This window comes from Sitophilus oryzae, unplaced genomic scaffold (genome assembly GCF_002938485.1).
Source record: "Sitophilus oryzae breed Bouriz unplaced genomic scaffold, Soryzae_2.0 scaffold_1000_pilon_pilon, whole genome shotgun sequence".
Classification (NCBI taxonomy): domain Eukaryota; kingdom Metazoa; phylum Arthropoda; class Insecta; order Coleoptera; family Curculionidae; genus Sitophilus; species Sitophilus oryzae.
This window is the reverse complement of record NW_022145617.1, coordinates 698,171-714,582: the sequence shown is the minus strand read 5'-3', so window position 1 is coordinate 714,582 and position 16,412 is coordinate 698,171. Positions and strand designations below refer to the sequence as shown.

At 34.4% G+C, this 16,412-nt stretch overlaps 2 protein-coding genes across 4 annotated transcripts in view; one reads left to right on the top strand and one right to left on the bottom strand.

Annotated features, from left to right (window-relative positions):
* LOC115876371 overlaps positions 1-8,551 on the top strand; it is a 60,858-nt gene extending 52,307 nt beyond the window's left edge. For both annotated transcript variants that reach the window (XM_030892156.1, XM_030892225.1), the window contains exons 3-4: positions 1,372-1,736; positions 8,147-8,551. In XM_030892156.1, coding sequence (XP_030748016.1) covers positions 1,372-1,736; positions 8,147-8,353 — 572 coding nt within the window. In that variant the 3' untranslated portion in view covers positions 8,354-8,551. The remainder of the gene's footprint in view (positions 1-1,371; positions 1,737-8,146) is intronic.
* The window catches only part of LOC115876501 (calcium release-activated calcium channel protein 1-like), a 62,424-nt gene that overhangs the window by 37,380 nt on the left and 8,632 nt on the right, over positions 1-16,412 (bottom strand). The window contains exon 1 of one of the 2 annotated variants that reach the window (XM_030892395.1): positions 10,077-10,185. The exons of the other annotated variant lie outside the window; for it this stretch is intronic. The gene's annotated coding sequence lies outside the window, so the exon portion shown is untranslated. Of the gene's footprint in view, positions 1-10,076; positions 10,186-16,412 lie in introns of those variants that run through there. 2 annotated transcript variants of the gene reach the window in all.

Sequence of the window (16,412 nt, the reverse complement as noted above, 5' to 3'; positions counted from 1 at the left end):
AGTTTATTTTTGTAGTATAAAAAAAGAACTATTTATTCTGTTATTTTTTCATCTCCGGTATTAATATAAATTGACTGTTGGTACAATACCTCATTTAATATAAAATAATATCTACTTTTTGAAATGTATCGGGCACTAATTGTACCTAAAAGTAATATATTTTTAGTGATATACCATATTGTAAACTATTTAATATTTCAGTCACTTAAAAAGTTAATTTGCATTGAATAATTGCCTACCATTAAAGGAAATTTGAGCTATATAATCCTTGATGGTCATATTCTGGGTATGCAAATACTTCCTCTAAATTTTGGGTTTCGTTCAACCGATTTATTCTCAAAACCTGAAACATCTACATATAAAAAGAAGCACAGGTCACTAATTATAATAGACTTCACCCTTGGAATTACTTCTATCACAATTACAATACATTCATCTGCATTGGCATTTTCTACTTTTCGATGGGAAACTTCAACTTCCCAACATTTTTTAAATGATGTAACAATTCCTCTTGTGGTTACTTTTCCATAGATATCCTCATCTCTGTCCTCATGTGAATTCAGAGGCAATGAACATGAAAATTATTTACCATAAACATCGCAAACTAAAAACCTAATAAACAATTTTATACCGAATATAGAAATAAATTTAGTATTCTTACCTATTATTATCGTCCAAATCCATGTTAATAGATAATTATTTTTAAATATATTTTTTGGAACTGCTGGTTTTAGTAATTATTAAATTAAACGAACTAAAAAGTCTTAAAAATAAACAATTCTTAACCATAACCCCAAAAAATGCAGATCTCCTGTCAACTTTCTTTATTTTTTATTTATTCCTCATTTTCCTAGTGACGTCACAGGTGGTATGCGCGAACTGAACGAAATTGGAGTCGCTATCGATCATACCTTGTATTCTTTGTACCATGATGTGTACTACGAGTAGTATCCTCTGGTTGTGTGCTAGAAGGGTGCTAGAAAGTAAATTTTCATGCATATTTTCATCGATAAGTTTGTAGGTTCTGAATAACGGTCTAAGTAAAGCATCTAGCTCATTTGCCAGCTCAGAATTAAAATTTAGAATTAGTAAGTCGTATTTTCATTGGAGGTCACTGCCATATTTATTTCAAACCAATAATCAACGAGAATATTCATATAATTTAATAAGTTAAGTTAATTTAAAGTTTAAGTTATTTTTGGTGCAGTTTATTAAGACAGCACGATGGAAAACAACCGAAAAAATCATAAACGAGAAATCCCATAAAACATACGAAAATGTCGCACTCCCTGCTAGTGTGCATTCTTATATAAGACACTGTGTTTTAAAAGTAACCATTACTATATTTGTTACTCCCATTTTACATTTCAGATAACCCTTCGCCTTCAGACAAAGAATTCCACGATAACAAGAACGTTTCACCAATAAAAATGGAAGCAGGGGAACCAAAAACGGAATCAGGCAGCTCTAATACTCCGAAAAAGAAACGAGTCGCATACCCTTTTGTACCTCCCCGTTCTCCTCATAACCTAATAGAAGAGCTACTCTACCACGATCCATGGTCACTGCTCGTAGCTACCATATTCCTGAACAAAACGTCGTGCAGCGCTGCCAGACCCTTCGTTTTTTGGTTTCTAGATGAAAATCCAAATCCACACGTCGTTCTGAAGAAGAACTACGAAGACTTGGAAACCTACTTCGGATTTTTGGGTCTACAAAAAATCAGGTCTATGCAGGTGAGTACGAAAGAAAATTAGAGTAATAATGTAGAATGTTTAGGAGGGGAGTATCACCGCGACCTTACAGATCTATTGTGTGTTGCCCTTTCTTGAGTTATAACGCGTTATAACACATCGTACAGTCTCAAGGCTTTAACAAAAGCCAGTATCTGAGACGGCTCCACGGAGGCCAGCTCTCCATCCTCGACATTAGCCGTTCATGGCACGAAAGGTAGTGGTCTCGGCGCACTCAGTGATAAGGTGTTCTGGTGTTTCACCATTTTCCCCACAGATTCTGCATTTGCCGTTGTTTCTCAGCTTCAAACTACTGAGGTGTTCGTTGAGGAGACAGTGTCCTGTTAGAAACCCCGTGACAATCCGAAGACTGTTTTTACTTAAATCAAGGAAAATCTTATCTAAATGCTGACAAGCGTCTTCAACACTTCCCTCGTATAATAAAAATAATGACATATCCATAGAAAAATAGCTTGACATAACTCAACAATAGGTTATGAAATTCACGTAACATTGACATTTTTCATTGTTACATCCGTCAGTTATCAACTTTTGACTATTACCTACATTAGAAATTGTGATGTTGCCAATATGTGCTCAACGCGTATCCAGAACACGATTCGCATGGCAACGAGAATACCAAAATCGACTGCCTTGCGTTTCGCTGATCGAATACTTGCGCTCGCCGCTTTGAAAGCGTAACGTTTTTATGTCAAAGTTACAGAATACGGGTCCTGCATTTTACTTTAGTAATAGCGTGAAATATGAAGTGTGGCAAAAATAACAATATTGACCTGACTACAATGTCTTTCTAGTGTTTATTACTTGACATTATAGCTATTATTGTTTTATTGTGTATTTAAATCTGTTAACAGTAGGCATTTTTATAGATTTTGTCGTTAACATTAAACATTAATACATTTTTGTACAATCATGTTTTGTTTTTATTTTATGATTTCTGTGAATGTCTATATGAATACCACTTTTATGTAATTTTGAGAATTTCCTATGTCTAATGAAACCAATTCGATTAACAAAAAATAAAATACTTAAAAGTACCACATACAATAAAATAATGAATATTTACATAATCTTAATTATTAAAATTGTACTTTGAATGGTTTGAACCAAGTACGTCAATAATATGAAAATTGATTTTTCCAGCAAATTAATAAAAAAATTAAATGGGTTTGTTAAAAAACCTTACCCTAAACCTAAATACCCTAAAATGAATAAAAATATACATGATATCCTAATATCTAATTTTCAGTTCGCTGGTTTTGGGAAATGCTCTCAACACGGACAGCAGAGGCTCAGATGGGTACCAAAATTGTAGCTGTCAAAAAAGAACACAACGAACTCCACAAGGTGAAGTAACCTCCCCGCTACTGTGGAGTTTGATAGTGGATGAACTAATAAGACAAATTAACTCTAGCGAGAATACATTGATGCATGCAACAGATGACATGTGATGACACGGCACCCTGTGTGATATTATCCAAAGAGGACCCCGTGTCACTAAGAGAGATGGTGCAGGACTTTCGGGCTGAGACCGTTGGTAGTGTCATTCACCAGAAAGTGAAGTCTGAAAATCTTGAAAAGAATCCATCTAGATGAATACTGCCACCACAGGAAGTCAAATATCTTGTAATAACCCTGGACAGTAAACTTTCATGGAACAGGCATATTAAGAACATTACCAGCAAAGCCACAAAGGCTCTCATGATATGCAGAAGATTGGTGGGAAATAGATGGGGTTGAGCTTCTAACATTTTGCGCTGGATGTATGCCATGATAGTAAGACCCATGATTACCTATGGAGCAGTTGCTTGGCACACAAAACTAGAGCTATGTACTTTGCAAAATCTGTGCAAAGGACAGAGACTGGCATGCATCTGCATCACAGGTGCCATAAGAACATGTCCAACAGCAGCAATGGAGGTCATTCTAGACCTAACACCAATGAACATTGTCGTCGGTAAATATACCGTTGCGACAATGATGGTCAAGAATGGTCATTGACGGAAATAGTATTGGGAGAATTGTCAGGTCAGGGGCTTGCAACACAACAAAAGGAAAATTCCACTTCTCCAACTCCCAGTGGATGACATACCAGTGGATGACATACCACAACAAGAAAAATCAACCACAACAAGAAAAATCAAAGAACGAGAAAAAGATCTTTGATTTTTCTCGTTCTTAAGTTATGAGGAACTTTGTCGAGTATCTTAGACCGTTGGAGGACCCATTCCAGGTTACGGATGGAGTCTTTCAGGTTCTTTATTTTTAAGTTGGTTTCCACCACTTGGGAAGCAGAACGGTTCTGATCCAGTTAGTGAAGCGTTCGCTCCTTTTCTAGCTAGATCATTTGCTTTTTTATTGCCTTCTATCCCTTAGTGAGCAGGCACCCAGAGTATAGGGGCTTTATTTTCTATGCCTAACGTGTTGAGTTTCTCTAGGCATTCTTTGACCAACTTCGAATTAATGGTTACTGAGTTGATCGCGTTTATGCTGCTTGACTATCGGATAAGATGGCTATTTCCTCTTTACGATAGTTCCTATCTAAGATAAATTGTACGCATCTTTCGATAGCGTAGATTTCTGCCGAAGGATGGTGGGAAAGGGTGCCCATTGATTCGGAGTATTTAGTTTTCGGCCCAAATACTCCTATCCCTGTCCCTCCTTTGGTTTTGGAAGCATCAGTATACCACGTTATGGTATGGTCTTTTACATGCTGAGGAAGCGTTTCTTCCTTCTATTCCTTTTTGTTACTCAATAGTACAGTGGGTATGTCATCCACTGGTATGTCATCCACTGGGAGTTGGAGAAGTGGAATTTTCCTTTTGTTGTGTTGCAAGCCCCTGACCTGACAATTCTCCCAATACTATTTCCGTCAATGACCATTCTTGACCATCATTGTCGCAATGGTATATTTACCGACGACAATGTTCATTGGTGTTAGGTCTAGAATGACCTCCATTGCTGCTGTTGGACATGTTCTTATGGCACCTGTGATGCAGATGCATGCCAGTCTCTGTCCTTTGCACAGATTTTGCAAAGTACATAGCTCTAGTTTTGTGTGCCAAGCAACTGCTCCATAGGTAATCATGGGTCTTACTATCATGGCATACATCCAGCGCAAAATGTTAGAAGCTCAACCCCATCTATTTCCCACCAATCTTCTGCATATCATGAGGGCCTTTGTGGCTTTGCTGGTAATGTTCTTAATATGCCTGTTCCATAATGCCAAAGTTTACTGTCCAGGGTTATTACAAGATATTTGACTTCCTGTGGTGGCAGTATTCATCTAGATGGATTCTTTTCAAGATTTTCAGACTTCACTTTCTGGTGAATGACACTACCAACGGTCTCAGCCCGAAAGTTCTGCACCATCTCTCTTTGTGACATAAGGGTCCTCTTTGGATAATATCACACAGGGTGCCGTGTCATCACATGTCATCTGTTGCATGCATCAATGTATTCTCGCTAGAGTTAATTTGTCTTATTAGTTCATCCACCTTATCAAACTCCACAGTAGCGGGGAGGTTACTTCACCTTGTGGAGTTCGTTGTGTTCTTTTTTGACAGCTACAATTTTGGTACCCATCTGAGCCTCTGCTGTCCGTGTTGAGAGCATTTCCCAAAACCAGCGAACTGAAAATTAGATATTAGGATATCATGTATATTTTATTCATTTTAGGGTATTTAGGTTTAGGGTAAGGTTTTTAACAAACCCATTTAATTTTTTATTAATTTGTTGGAAAAATCAATTTTCATATTATTGACGTACTTGGTTCAAACCATTCAAAGTACAATTTTAATAATTAAGATTATGTAAATATTCATTATTTTATTGTATGTGGTACTTTTAAGTATTTTTTATTTTTTGTTAATCGAATTGGTTTCATTAGACATAGGAAATTCTCAAAATTACATAAAAGTGGTATTCATATAGACATTCACAGAAATCATAAAATTAAAACAAAACATGATTGTACAAAAATGTATTAATGTTTAATGTTAACGACAAAATCTATAAAATGCCTACTGTTAACAGATTTAAATACACAATAAAACAATAATAGCTATAATGTCAAGTAATAAACACTAGAAAGACATTGTAGTCAGGTCAATATTGTTATTTTTGCCACACTTCATATTTCACGCTATTACTAAAGTAAAATGCAGGACCCGTATTCTGTAACTTTGACATAAAAACGTTACGCTTTCAAAGCGGCGAGCGCAAGTATTCGATCAGCGAAACGCAAGGCAGTCGATTTTGGTATTCTCGTTGCCATGCGAATCGTGTTCTGGATACGCGTTGAGCACATATTGGCAACATCACAATTTCTAATGTAGGTAATAGTCAAAAGTTGATAACTGACGGATGTAACAATGAAAAATGTCAATGTTACGTGAATTTCATAACCTATTGGTTGAGTTATGTCAAGCTATTTTTCTATGGATATGTCATTATTCTTATTATACGAGGGAAGTGTTGAAGACGCTTGTCAGCATTTTCGATGTTTTGAACAATATTTATAGCTGCCAAGTCGTAAATTATCAATTACTTATTGAGGAATTTATAGATGAAGTAGTAATTTTCACTAAAGAGCAAGATAACGCAAAAAATCACAATTTTTTCGATTTTCACTGACAGTTCGACAAGCAAAACGATCCTTTAAGGCCACCGTTTTCAAAGCGCTCAGCGCAATCAGTAAAGACGTTAAGCGCGTCAGACGAGAATACCGAAATCGTTAATTAAGTGCGCGCTCAGCGAAAATTAACGTCATATACGCTGAGCGTCTAAAAGCGCTTAGCGTTTTCAAAGTTACAGAATACGGGCCCATACGTTATTTTTATTAAGTTTCGCATATTAACGACAATTAGGTGTAGGTACACAGAATAATAAAAATATAATAAACCACACTTACTATAAAAACTGTTAAACTATTCTTGTTAAAAACAAAAGACGGCACATGATGGATATATTTATATAGGGTGCTACAAATTCGAGGTACGAGCATTGGTATCTCGGTAACTGTACCAACTTTATTTTTTCCTGTCGTTACTTTTTAGAAAATCAAAAAACTAATTAACAATTCTCATAAGCCCTTTATTAGGGATATCTGATGGTATTTTTAGATTTTCAAATTAGCTAATATTTTGTGAGATACAGAGGTCAACTTTATTTTTTTGAATACGGACCTGCATTTTTTCTTTTCGGTTTTGAATGAACTTGGTCTCCTGAGTACAATGATATGCCACACTTTTTTGTTGGCATTACTTGACGTCATTTGTAAAAGTGAAATCAATACATTTCAACATTTACAATTAAGAGTACAAAATGCATTCGGATTTATAAGAAAAAGATATCTTCAAAAAACTATAAATAAAATTGAACGAAAAATAAATTTGTGCAATAGGGAGGGTGGGAACCCTTTCGAACATGTAGGGCATTAGAAACTAGTTTGTAGAAGTTGATTTATTTATAATAACTACGATTAATATTATGCATATTACTAGATCGTACAATGATTGATGAGTTTTCAAATTCACAATAAAAAGTTATAAATAATATTTTTAAATTGCTGACCTGGATATTGTTTTTTTTTCTAATTTTTTAATTGGTTCAATTTTCCTTATTGAATGTTAATTAGCGCTGATCAATATTGTTGCGATGAATATATAATCAGATTAGATAATTTAAAAAACCAGAGTCGGACTTGAAATTATTTTAAATAATAATTAAATAGTTTTGTTGTTGCTAAGCTACTAAAAACAAAAAAAAAATATAAAGTGTGGCATATCATTGTACTCAGGAGACCGAGTTCTTTCAAAACCTAAAATAAAAAATGCAGATCCGTATTTAAAAAAATTAAGTTGGCCTCAGTATCTCACAAATTATCAGCTAATATGAAAATTTAAAAATACTTTCAGATAGCCCTAATAAAGTGGCTATGAGAATGTGCAATTAGTTTTTTGATTTTCTAAAAAATAACGGCAGCAAAAAATAAAATTGATTTTCAAAAAAAATCTTTTTTTTTTCCAAAAAACTCAGCAATCCTTGAAATTTTTTAAACTTTTTTGATGACATCTTAGTGAACATCCCAAGGAGCAACTTTGTCCCAATTTAACCATCTTCGTATCTATTACGGTTTCCGAGATACCAATGCTCGTACCTCGAATTTGTAGCACCCTGTATATAAACCCATCCATAACGTAAAAAATATTTGAAACTTTTTTTAGTGAAATAAATAGATTAGTATGGACGTCATCTGCTTTTTTTCTCTCATCGTCTGTCGAAATCTTGTCTGTCGTTAAAAAGAATATATTTATAAACTATTTCTTAGTTATTAGTTATTTCTAAGTATGCAGATAAGTTGATTAAAGTCAATTTCTTAATGTACACAGGTATGGCGGATGTCCTACGATTTCCTATACAAAGACTGGACGCGAGTCAGTGAACTCTACGGAGTAGGCCAGTACGGCGAGGACGCCTTCAGAATGTTCTGTTTAGGCGATTTCAGCGTCGAACCCAAGGACAGATACTTGAAAATCTACAAGGCCTGGTACCAGATGCAAGAAAAACAACAGCGAATCGAGGAAATGAACGCGTGAAACGCGCCTTCTATTGTTCGAACCCATCTGAAATGATTGAATATTTGGTTGTTCTGATTTTGCTCGTTTTGGTTGGCAATATGTTTAAGAACTTTAGAAGTGTTCGTAACTGATGAGATTTTTTATTAATAAAAGAATATACATTTACATATGTCATGTTTAGCAATCATTATGATAGGCAATAAAAACATTTATATAAATTTAAATATTACTTGTGTTATTAAAGTGCAAACTTAATGTACTAGGGTGTATTTCAGGAAAATATTTTAACTCCTACAGTTTTTTGACATGAGAAATTTGATTTTGATATCAATATGACTCCTATATTTATAAAGAGTAATAACTTTTCGGCTGTACCTGTATAAAACTACTGAGTAAAAAAATATACATTTCCGTGGTTTTCTACGTAAATAATGTCTCTTGGTAAAAATTGCTACGAGCAGCCGTTTTCAAGATATTTAGAATGAATATAGTCAATACATTATCGGCAAAAAATAATCTTGTTGAGATTTGACTGAAATGATGACAGGTATTGATAATTTCGATTCCAAATATCTCGAGAACCATTACTCGTAGCGATTTTTACCAAAAGACCTTTTTTACATAAACAAACGCCGTAAATGTATATTTTTTTACTCAGTAGTTTTATACAGGTACGGACGAAAAGCTATTGCTCTTCAAACCAGTTAAAAAATATGTAGGTGGCGCACTCTACAGGTAGGAGTCATATTGACATCAAAATCAAATTTATTATGTGAAAACACTCCCAGACACAAATTTCCATCCAAATATTGACGCTACTTCAGAAATTATTTGAAAAAAATCAAGGTAAAAATGACATTTCTACACCCTGTATCTTCGAAACTAAGCATTTTAGGATATACCATTTTTTTACTTATTTTTATCTACAGAATATGCTGCTGAAGTTTCCGGAATACAGTTCGGACCATCCTGTATAAGCTCAATATTTTATAATAATTAACCGAAACTTTGTGTAAGCAAAATAAATAAAGACAATGGAAGTGCGAAATTCTTTTAATTCTCTATAATTGTAAAATCGCTTATTTCTGGGGCTTACTCAACCGGGTCTCACAATGCAAATTCACCTCAAATATCCATTTAGTTGGTCATTGGCAAGCAGGGTCTCATTGTACATGAAAATAACAAAACAAACATTTACTGATCGATAGTTAAATAGTAAAACTCACCCGGGGGTACTCCGCCCCCTAGCCACTGGTATTCTATTCAATATATCCCATTCCATATCTTCCATCTAATTCAAATATTATTCGGATCTATTGGTTAATCTTCAACAACTAGCTGGTGTCACCTGAAATAAGTATAGGGGCTTTCCCCGGACGCAAATCTGCAGCTAAACAGAGTCGCATCCCTAATAGTCAAAAGACTCGCATCCTTAATAGTCATAAAGACTCGCATCCTAATAGTTAATATACTCGCATCCTTAATAAGCTTAAAGACTCGCATCCTAATAGTCAAAAGACTCGCATCCTTAATAGTCTTAAATACTCGCATCCTAATAAGCTTAAAGACTCGCGTCCTAATAGTCAAAAGGCTCGCATCCTTAATAGCCTTAAATACTCGCATCCTAATAGTCAAAAGACTCGCATCCTTAATAGTCTTAAATACTCGCATCCTAATAGTCAAAAGACTCGAATCCTTAATAGTCAAAAAGACTCGCATCCTAATAGTCAAAGACTCGTACCTTTAATAGTCAAAAAGCTCGCATCCTAATAGTCAATAAGACTCGCAACCTTAGTCAAAAGACTCGCAACCTCCAAATGTCAGTTCTGTGACAAAACACAACACAACACTACTTTACACCCGGCCATCCCGTCTACTGCTGACTCGCCGGCAAGCTAAGCCTGTCCTCTTACATTACAATTTTACCTAATCGCAAATATTTACATCGCTTATCAATGAATAATACTCTAATCGACTTTCAACTTAATAGAGTGTTCTAGCATTACTAGATAAATAAATAGAGAGTTTCCGAATTATAAAAACATTATTATAACCAACTTATTTTCCAAGTTTTACATAATATAATCATCTTATTCGTTCATGAATAGTTTAATCAGAAGGTTCAAAGTGAACTTCTTTAATTAAATTTACATGAGACAGTAATATTCTCTTTAGAAGTCTTTGCTCCATTTATTTCTTTTATTTCTTGGTTTCTTCCATTAGTAATTCTTCATTCATGGCGGCAATAATGAAAACTCTGATCGTTATTTTTGAACTAAAGCCAAACGGAACACTGAACTAACGGTCTAAAAGTACCGTCACAATTTAGACAAATGCATCTTGCATGTTGGGTCTTGATCTTGTTCTTACAGAAAAGCTTGGTCTTTCTCTTGCTTCTCTGCAAAGAGTTGTAAGATTTTATTGGTCACAGAATTGCGCAACTTAATCATAATTTAATCTCCTTCGTAATCCCTTATGATTTCCGAGATCCAGATTCGGATTTGACATAACCTTTAACACTGTTACTAGATTGGAATGCTCGGCTTGCCGCCAAAACTTATAATTGTTTTGGAACGCATACGTTGTAGGGCGCTGCTATAGCGGTTGCTAAAAACAACCGCAAGCAAGAACAGAAATAATTTTCTCTTGTCAAAGTCAGAATCTTAAAAAATTATAGAATCTTTCAAAATGTAAACCGCCTTCATTGAAAAAACACCGAAAAGCGTTTAAAGTGTCCATTTTAAAAGTAATTATTGTTATTTTGTGAGTTTAATTTAAATTTTATTTACTCAAACCCGTGATAATTGTGAAAAAGTGGCAAAACTTAAAAAGCTATGTGAACTGCAAAAACCATCATGGATCGTGGCGTCGGTTCCCAATGTTTCATAGGTATTTCATACATGTCCTTATATAAAATATAGTTTGTTATATGCAACACTATATTTTATTTCAAAAATTAACAGAAAATAATAATAAATTTGAATATAATAAATAATATTTGGCGACATAATTCTCCGGAAAAAGCCAAACCGCTCCGAAATGATCAAAAGCTTTGGAGATTGACCGTTGGAAGAATAGCGCCAAATAGCATTTACATCGTCCTTATCGGCACTTTCCAATCTAAACTTGTTTCTTTTATCTATGTAACAAGCCAATACGTCAACAAACATCAAAATATCTATCATAAATGTCAAAAAGAAGTTATTTTATATACATTGAGGATTAGTATGTGTTTCAAAATTTCTTTGCAGTCCTATTTTAATGACTATCTTTAAAATGGAAGCTACATTACAGCGATTACCCGATTACTATGACGTAATTTGTGTGGCAAAGAGAGAAATTTTGGAAAATTTTGTTCACACCAAGAATTCAAGAAAACTGCATATTCTTTCCTGGTAAATCATTATTTTTAAGGTAAAACAAATAATTTTATTTCATTTTCTATTACATTTGTTTGACAATATATAGGTATCTACGTGTATATTCCTATAAAAAGTTTCATTCTAATGTTAAAAAAGCTATTATTTAACCTTCCGTTGTAGCATAGCGTTGTAGATTGTATGTATATCTATATCTATTGTGTCCCCCTTTCTTCACTTATAAATCAGCGTCTCTTTCTCGAGTAAAATAATTTATAAGCTTAGCAATGAGCTCTTGTTCATTTTGGTTAAATCTTTAAGACATTTTTGCAATAAAAAAGTTGAATTTTGTTTTACAGCAACAATCAAATTTTAATTTTGACATTGATCATACATTGATCCATCATTGATCGATGTCCGTCAATAAAATTATAACCACAAATCAAATGAGAATGACAATTACTCTTAGACAAGGAAAGAGAGTGGACAGGTAACACGGCAGCTGAAAGTGAGGCAAGTTGTCACCACGCGAAATTCTCCAAAGGCGTAGCATCAGAAATTAGCTTATACCTAGACGGTACAAAATATTTATTAAAACGTAAACTAATATATCGTTCATTTTTGAGTAATGCATATACAATTTTGTATTTTATAGTCTCACCTTTATAATATTAGAATATCTAAGTCGATAATTCAAAATTTATTTAACAGTCACAGTGGACTGATTATCAAGACAATTATTTATTTATTAACGTGTGTATAATGTATAATTAAATAAAAAATAATGTAATAACATATATTTTAAACGTGTATATACATATATACTGTATGATCGAAAAAAACGGCGTCTTGTTTGTTTGGAAATGAGAATTGAAATGAATATTAAAAACTACATTATTCATTGAATCCGTACGTAAGTGGGAGGGAATTGGCTAGATTCATTATTATACCGTATAATCGAAAAAAAATGATGTCCAGTTGACTTGTAAATTACGATCGATGACATTCCCCATATAATTCTACATATAAAATGACATAAAAAATATACAAAACGACATCGAAAAAGACGGCGTCAGCGATGGCTATGAAATGAAGATCGCTGTCATTTTATATGTAAAATTATATGGGGAATGTCGTCGATCGTCATTTACAAGCCAACTGGACGTCGTTTTTTATTCGACCATACGGTATAATAATGAATAATGTAATTTTTAAGAATATCCAAATTTATCCACAAAAAAATAAAACAATTCTAGAAGCTTTGTGTTATTTTATTTATTTTTAAATTTTTATTAATTACGCATTGAAACTATTATTATACACTTAAATTAGCAAATTTTTTGAAAGAATATTTAAAAAAATATATGTATGTAGTAACAAGTAGCCCACCACAAGTTTGTCCACCCCCAACAAATCTTGGCAGGTAAATTTAAGTTTTATATGACAACTATACATATAGATTTTTTATCACTAGAATTTTTCATTTTTTTATAGTTTGCAATTATTTTACATATTTGATAACAATACTTTATACATTTTTTTACATGTAAAATATATAAAAAAATGTTTATTGCAGAAATTGTATTTCTCTGATTATAATTCCCTACGCCACTGGTGAAATCCGGTCTGAGTAGCAATATTTATAGTTTCAAACATTAATTATAATACAGGATATTGAAAATACTACTTGGAATTATTAAAAATAGTTTGGTTTGGATGTGGTACAAGACATATTAAAAGCATTTTACATATTTTTACTGCTATAATGAAAAAAATGTACATTTTATGACCACATAACAAAAGTTGTGTATCGATTTTTATCTGTGAAATGTAATTCCAGCCACTTTTTTCTCGCTTCAGCCTTTGCAGCCATACGCTGAACATCTCACCATACTAAACAACACAGTTTATAAATTTAAAACAAAACAGTTGTCACAAAAAACATAAAAATTCGCTCGGTGTCACCTCGAAATCTTGTCACCAAATTATGGCCGCCGATCGAATTTTGGCCTCACTAACCGATCACGGGAGAATATGCGTGTTACCCGTCCCCTCTCATTCCTTGTCTAAGCAATTACTAAAAGGAATATGCAGTAATTTACGAAATGCCGTAATGACGTCACCAATCTCTTTCATCTGGTTGGCAAGTGGCAAGTGATTGAGAGAGCTCGACAATATTATAATCTGACGTGACATTGAACGATGACTAAACATTCTATATGTTGGCATTTGCCTGATTTTTACCTGTTCAGTTTTAATTAAAAATTAGATGCAGTTTTTCAAATTCAAATTTGGCATGTGTATTTACCCATACGCCGAGCCATACGCAGACTTTTAAAAAACCTGTTTACGACTTCGCTGTAAAATCAACAGGGGGGTCAATATTTAGACAGTTCAAAATTTCCATGGGATTTCCTATATTTCCAAACGACGACATATAAAAAGTATCGTGCTAATGATAAAAACTATTATTTAAGGTTGATTTTTGTAATATTATTGCATACTATTCATTGCTTTGTGCTAACTGTAAATATGTATCCATTTAATGATGGTTCTGGTGCGAGAATAGGCAAAACAAAACGATTTTCTATGCTTCCAACCGGATCTACAAAATATTAACCTCTAATTATGTTCAGTTTGACGTTTTACGGTTGCAAATCCCTCAATAAAAAAAATATTCGCGGTTCAGCGAGTTTGCCACCAAAAATTTAAGGTGAACCGTATACGGGAGGATGCGATGGACTGCGACACGATCTGCATGCAGAAAAAGTTGGAAAAAATCCAGATTTGTCAGGATGAGTTGAAAGAGGAAATTCGGAAACTGAAGGATAAAAAAGCCTTTTATATAAAGCACCAGGGAATGTAAGTTATATTTAGATTTTTTTATATTTATAAATACATAATATACAGGGTAGAACCTCTCATTTAACTCGGACTCCCCTAGGAGAACGATATGAATGTGCCCCCCCATTTTTGAGTTACAAAAAGCCAGTTTTGAGTTATTTAAAGCCAGTATCTGAAACGGTTTTACAGAGGTTAGTTCTCCATCTCCGTTATCAGTCAAGTTCTGGTGTTTCCCCATTTTCCCCACAGAATCTAAATTCGCTGTTGTTTCTTAGCTTCAATCTACTGAGGTGTACATTGAGGAGACAGTGTCTTGTTAAAACCCCCGTGACAATCAGAAGATTTTTTTACTTAATGGTAGTACTTAAGGTAGTAAAGGTAGTACTTAAGGTAGTAAAAGGTAGTACTTTTTACTTAAGGTAAATCTTCGATTTTTCTCGGTGGTAAGACGTGAGAAATTTCTTCGAGTGTCTTAGACCGTTGGAGGATTTCCATTCTAGGTTACAGATGGAGACTTCCAGGTTCTTGAGTTCTGTTTAAGATGGGTTTACACTTGAGAAGAAAAACGGTTCTGGTCCAGTTAGCGGAGTGTTTTGTTCCTTTTCTAGCTAGATCGTTTGCTTTTTCATTACCTTCTATCCCTTGGTGGGTTGGCGTCCAAAGCAGAACTTTATTTTCTTCGCCTGATTTGTTCAGCTCGTTCAGCTCCTCTAGGCATTCTTTGACCAACTTCGAATTGATGGTTACTGAGTTAATCGCTCTTAAGACTGCTTATAGCAGACTCTTGAAAATATCCTGGACAGATCATGTACGCAATGAAGAGGTTCTTGAAGAAAAACGGTTCTGGTCCAGTTAGCGGAGTGTTTTGTTCCTTTTCTAGCTAGATCGTTTGCTTTTTCATTACCTTCTATCCCTTGGTGGGTTGGCGTCCAAAGCAGAACTTTATTTTCTTGGCCTAATTTGTTCAGCTCGTTCAGCTCCTCTAGGCATTCTATGACCAACTTCGAATTGATGGTTACTGAGTTGATCGCTCTTAAGACTGCTTATAGCAGACTCTTGAAAATATCCTGTACAGATCATGTACGCAATGAAGAGGTTCTTGGGAGGCTTAACAAGGAAAGGGAATTACTTGCAAATATAAAAAAAACGAAAGACAGCATACCTGAGCCAGGTCATGCGCAATAGCGGAGCAAAGCTTCTGAAGTTGATTATAGAAGGAAAGGTAGAAGGCAGAAGAGGACTTGGGAGACGCAATCACTCTTGGTTGAGAAACTTACGAGACTGGACTGGACTGAACTCACACAAATTGTTTCAATTGCACAGGACAGACAGTGTTTCGCAGCGATTGTTGCCGACCTTCATTAGAAGATGGTGCTATAAAAAGAAGAAGGCTGCTTGAGTATCGGATAAAATGTCTATTTCTTGTTGCCGATAGTTCCTAAGTATCTAAGATAAGTTGTATGCATCTTTCGATAGCGTAGATTTTTGCCTAAAAGACTTTGGGATAGGTGCCCATTGGTTCGGAGTATTTAGTCGTCGGCCCAAATACTCTTATCTAGTGATGTAAAGGGTTTATTTACCGGTAATTTTGGTAATATTACGTAATATTACCGCAAGATCGGTAACATTGGAAATATTGCCCGCTCTACTCTTTTCCTTTTTTTGGTGAAAACAAAATGGAGCTGCTTTGTTTCTTGTCTAAACCTAGCCCAACCTTGCATAAACCTAGCCCAGATATTTCTGATGTTTAAAAGTTTTTACCTCCTTTCTTTTAAATAAGGTCTATATATTATGTAGCAAACTATCAGATTCATCCGTTGCTATATTGGCCCTGTATTTATCTAAAGAAATATGCGTAGTTTGATGCAGTTGTA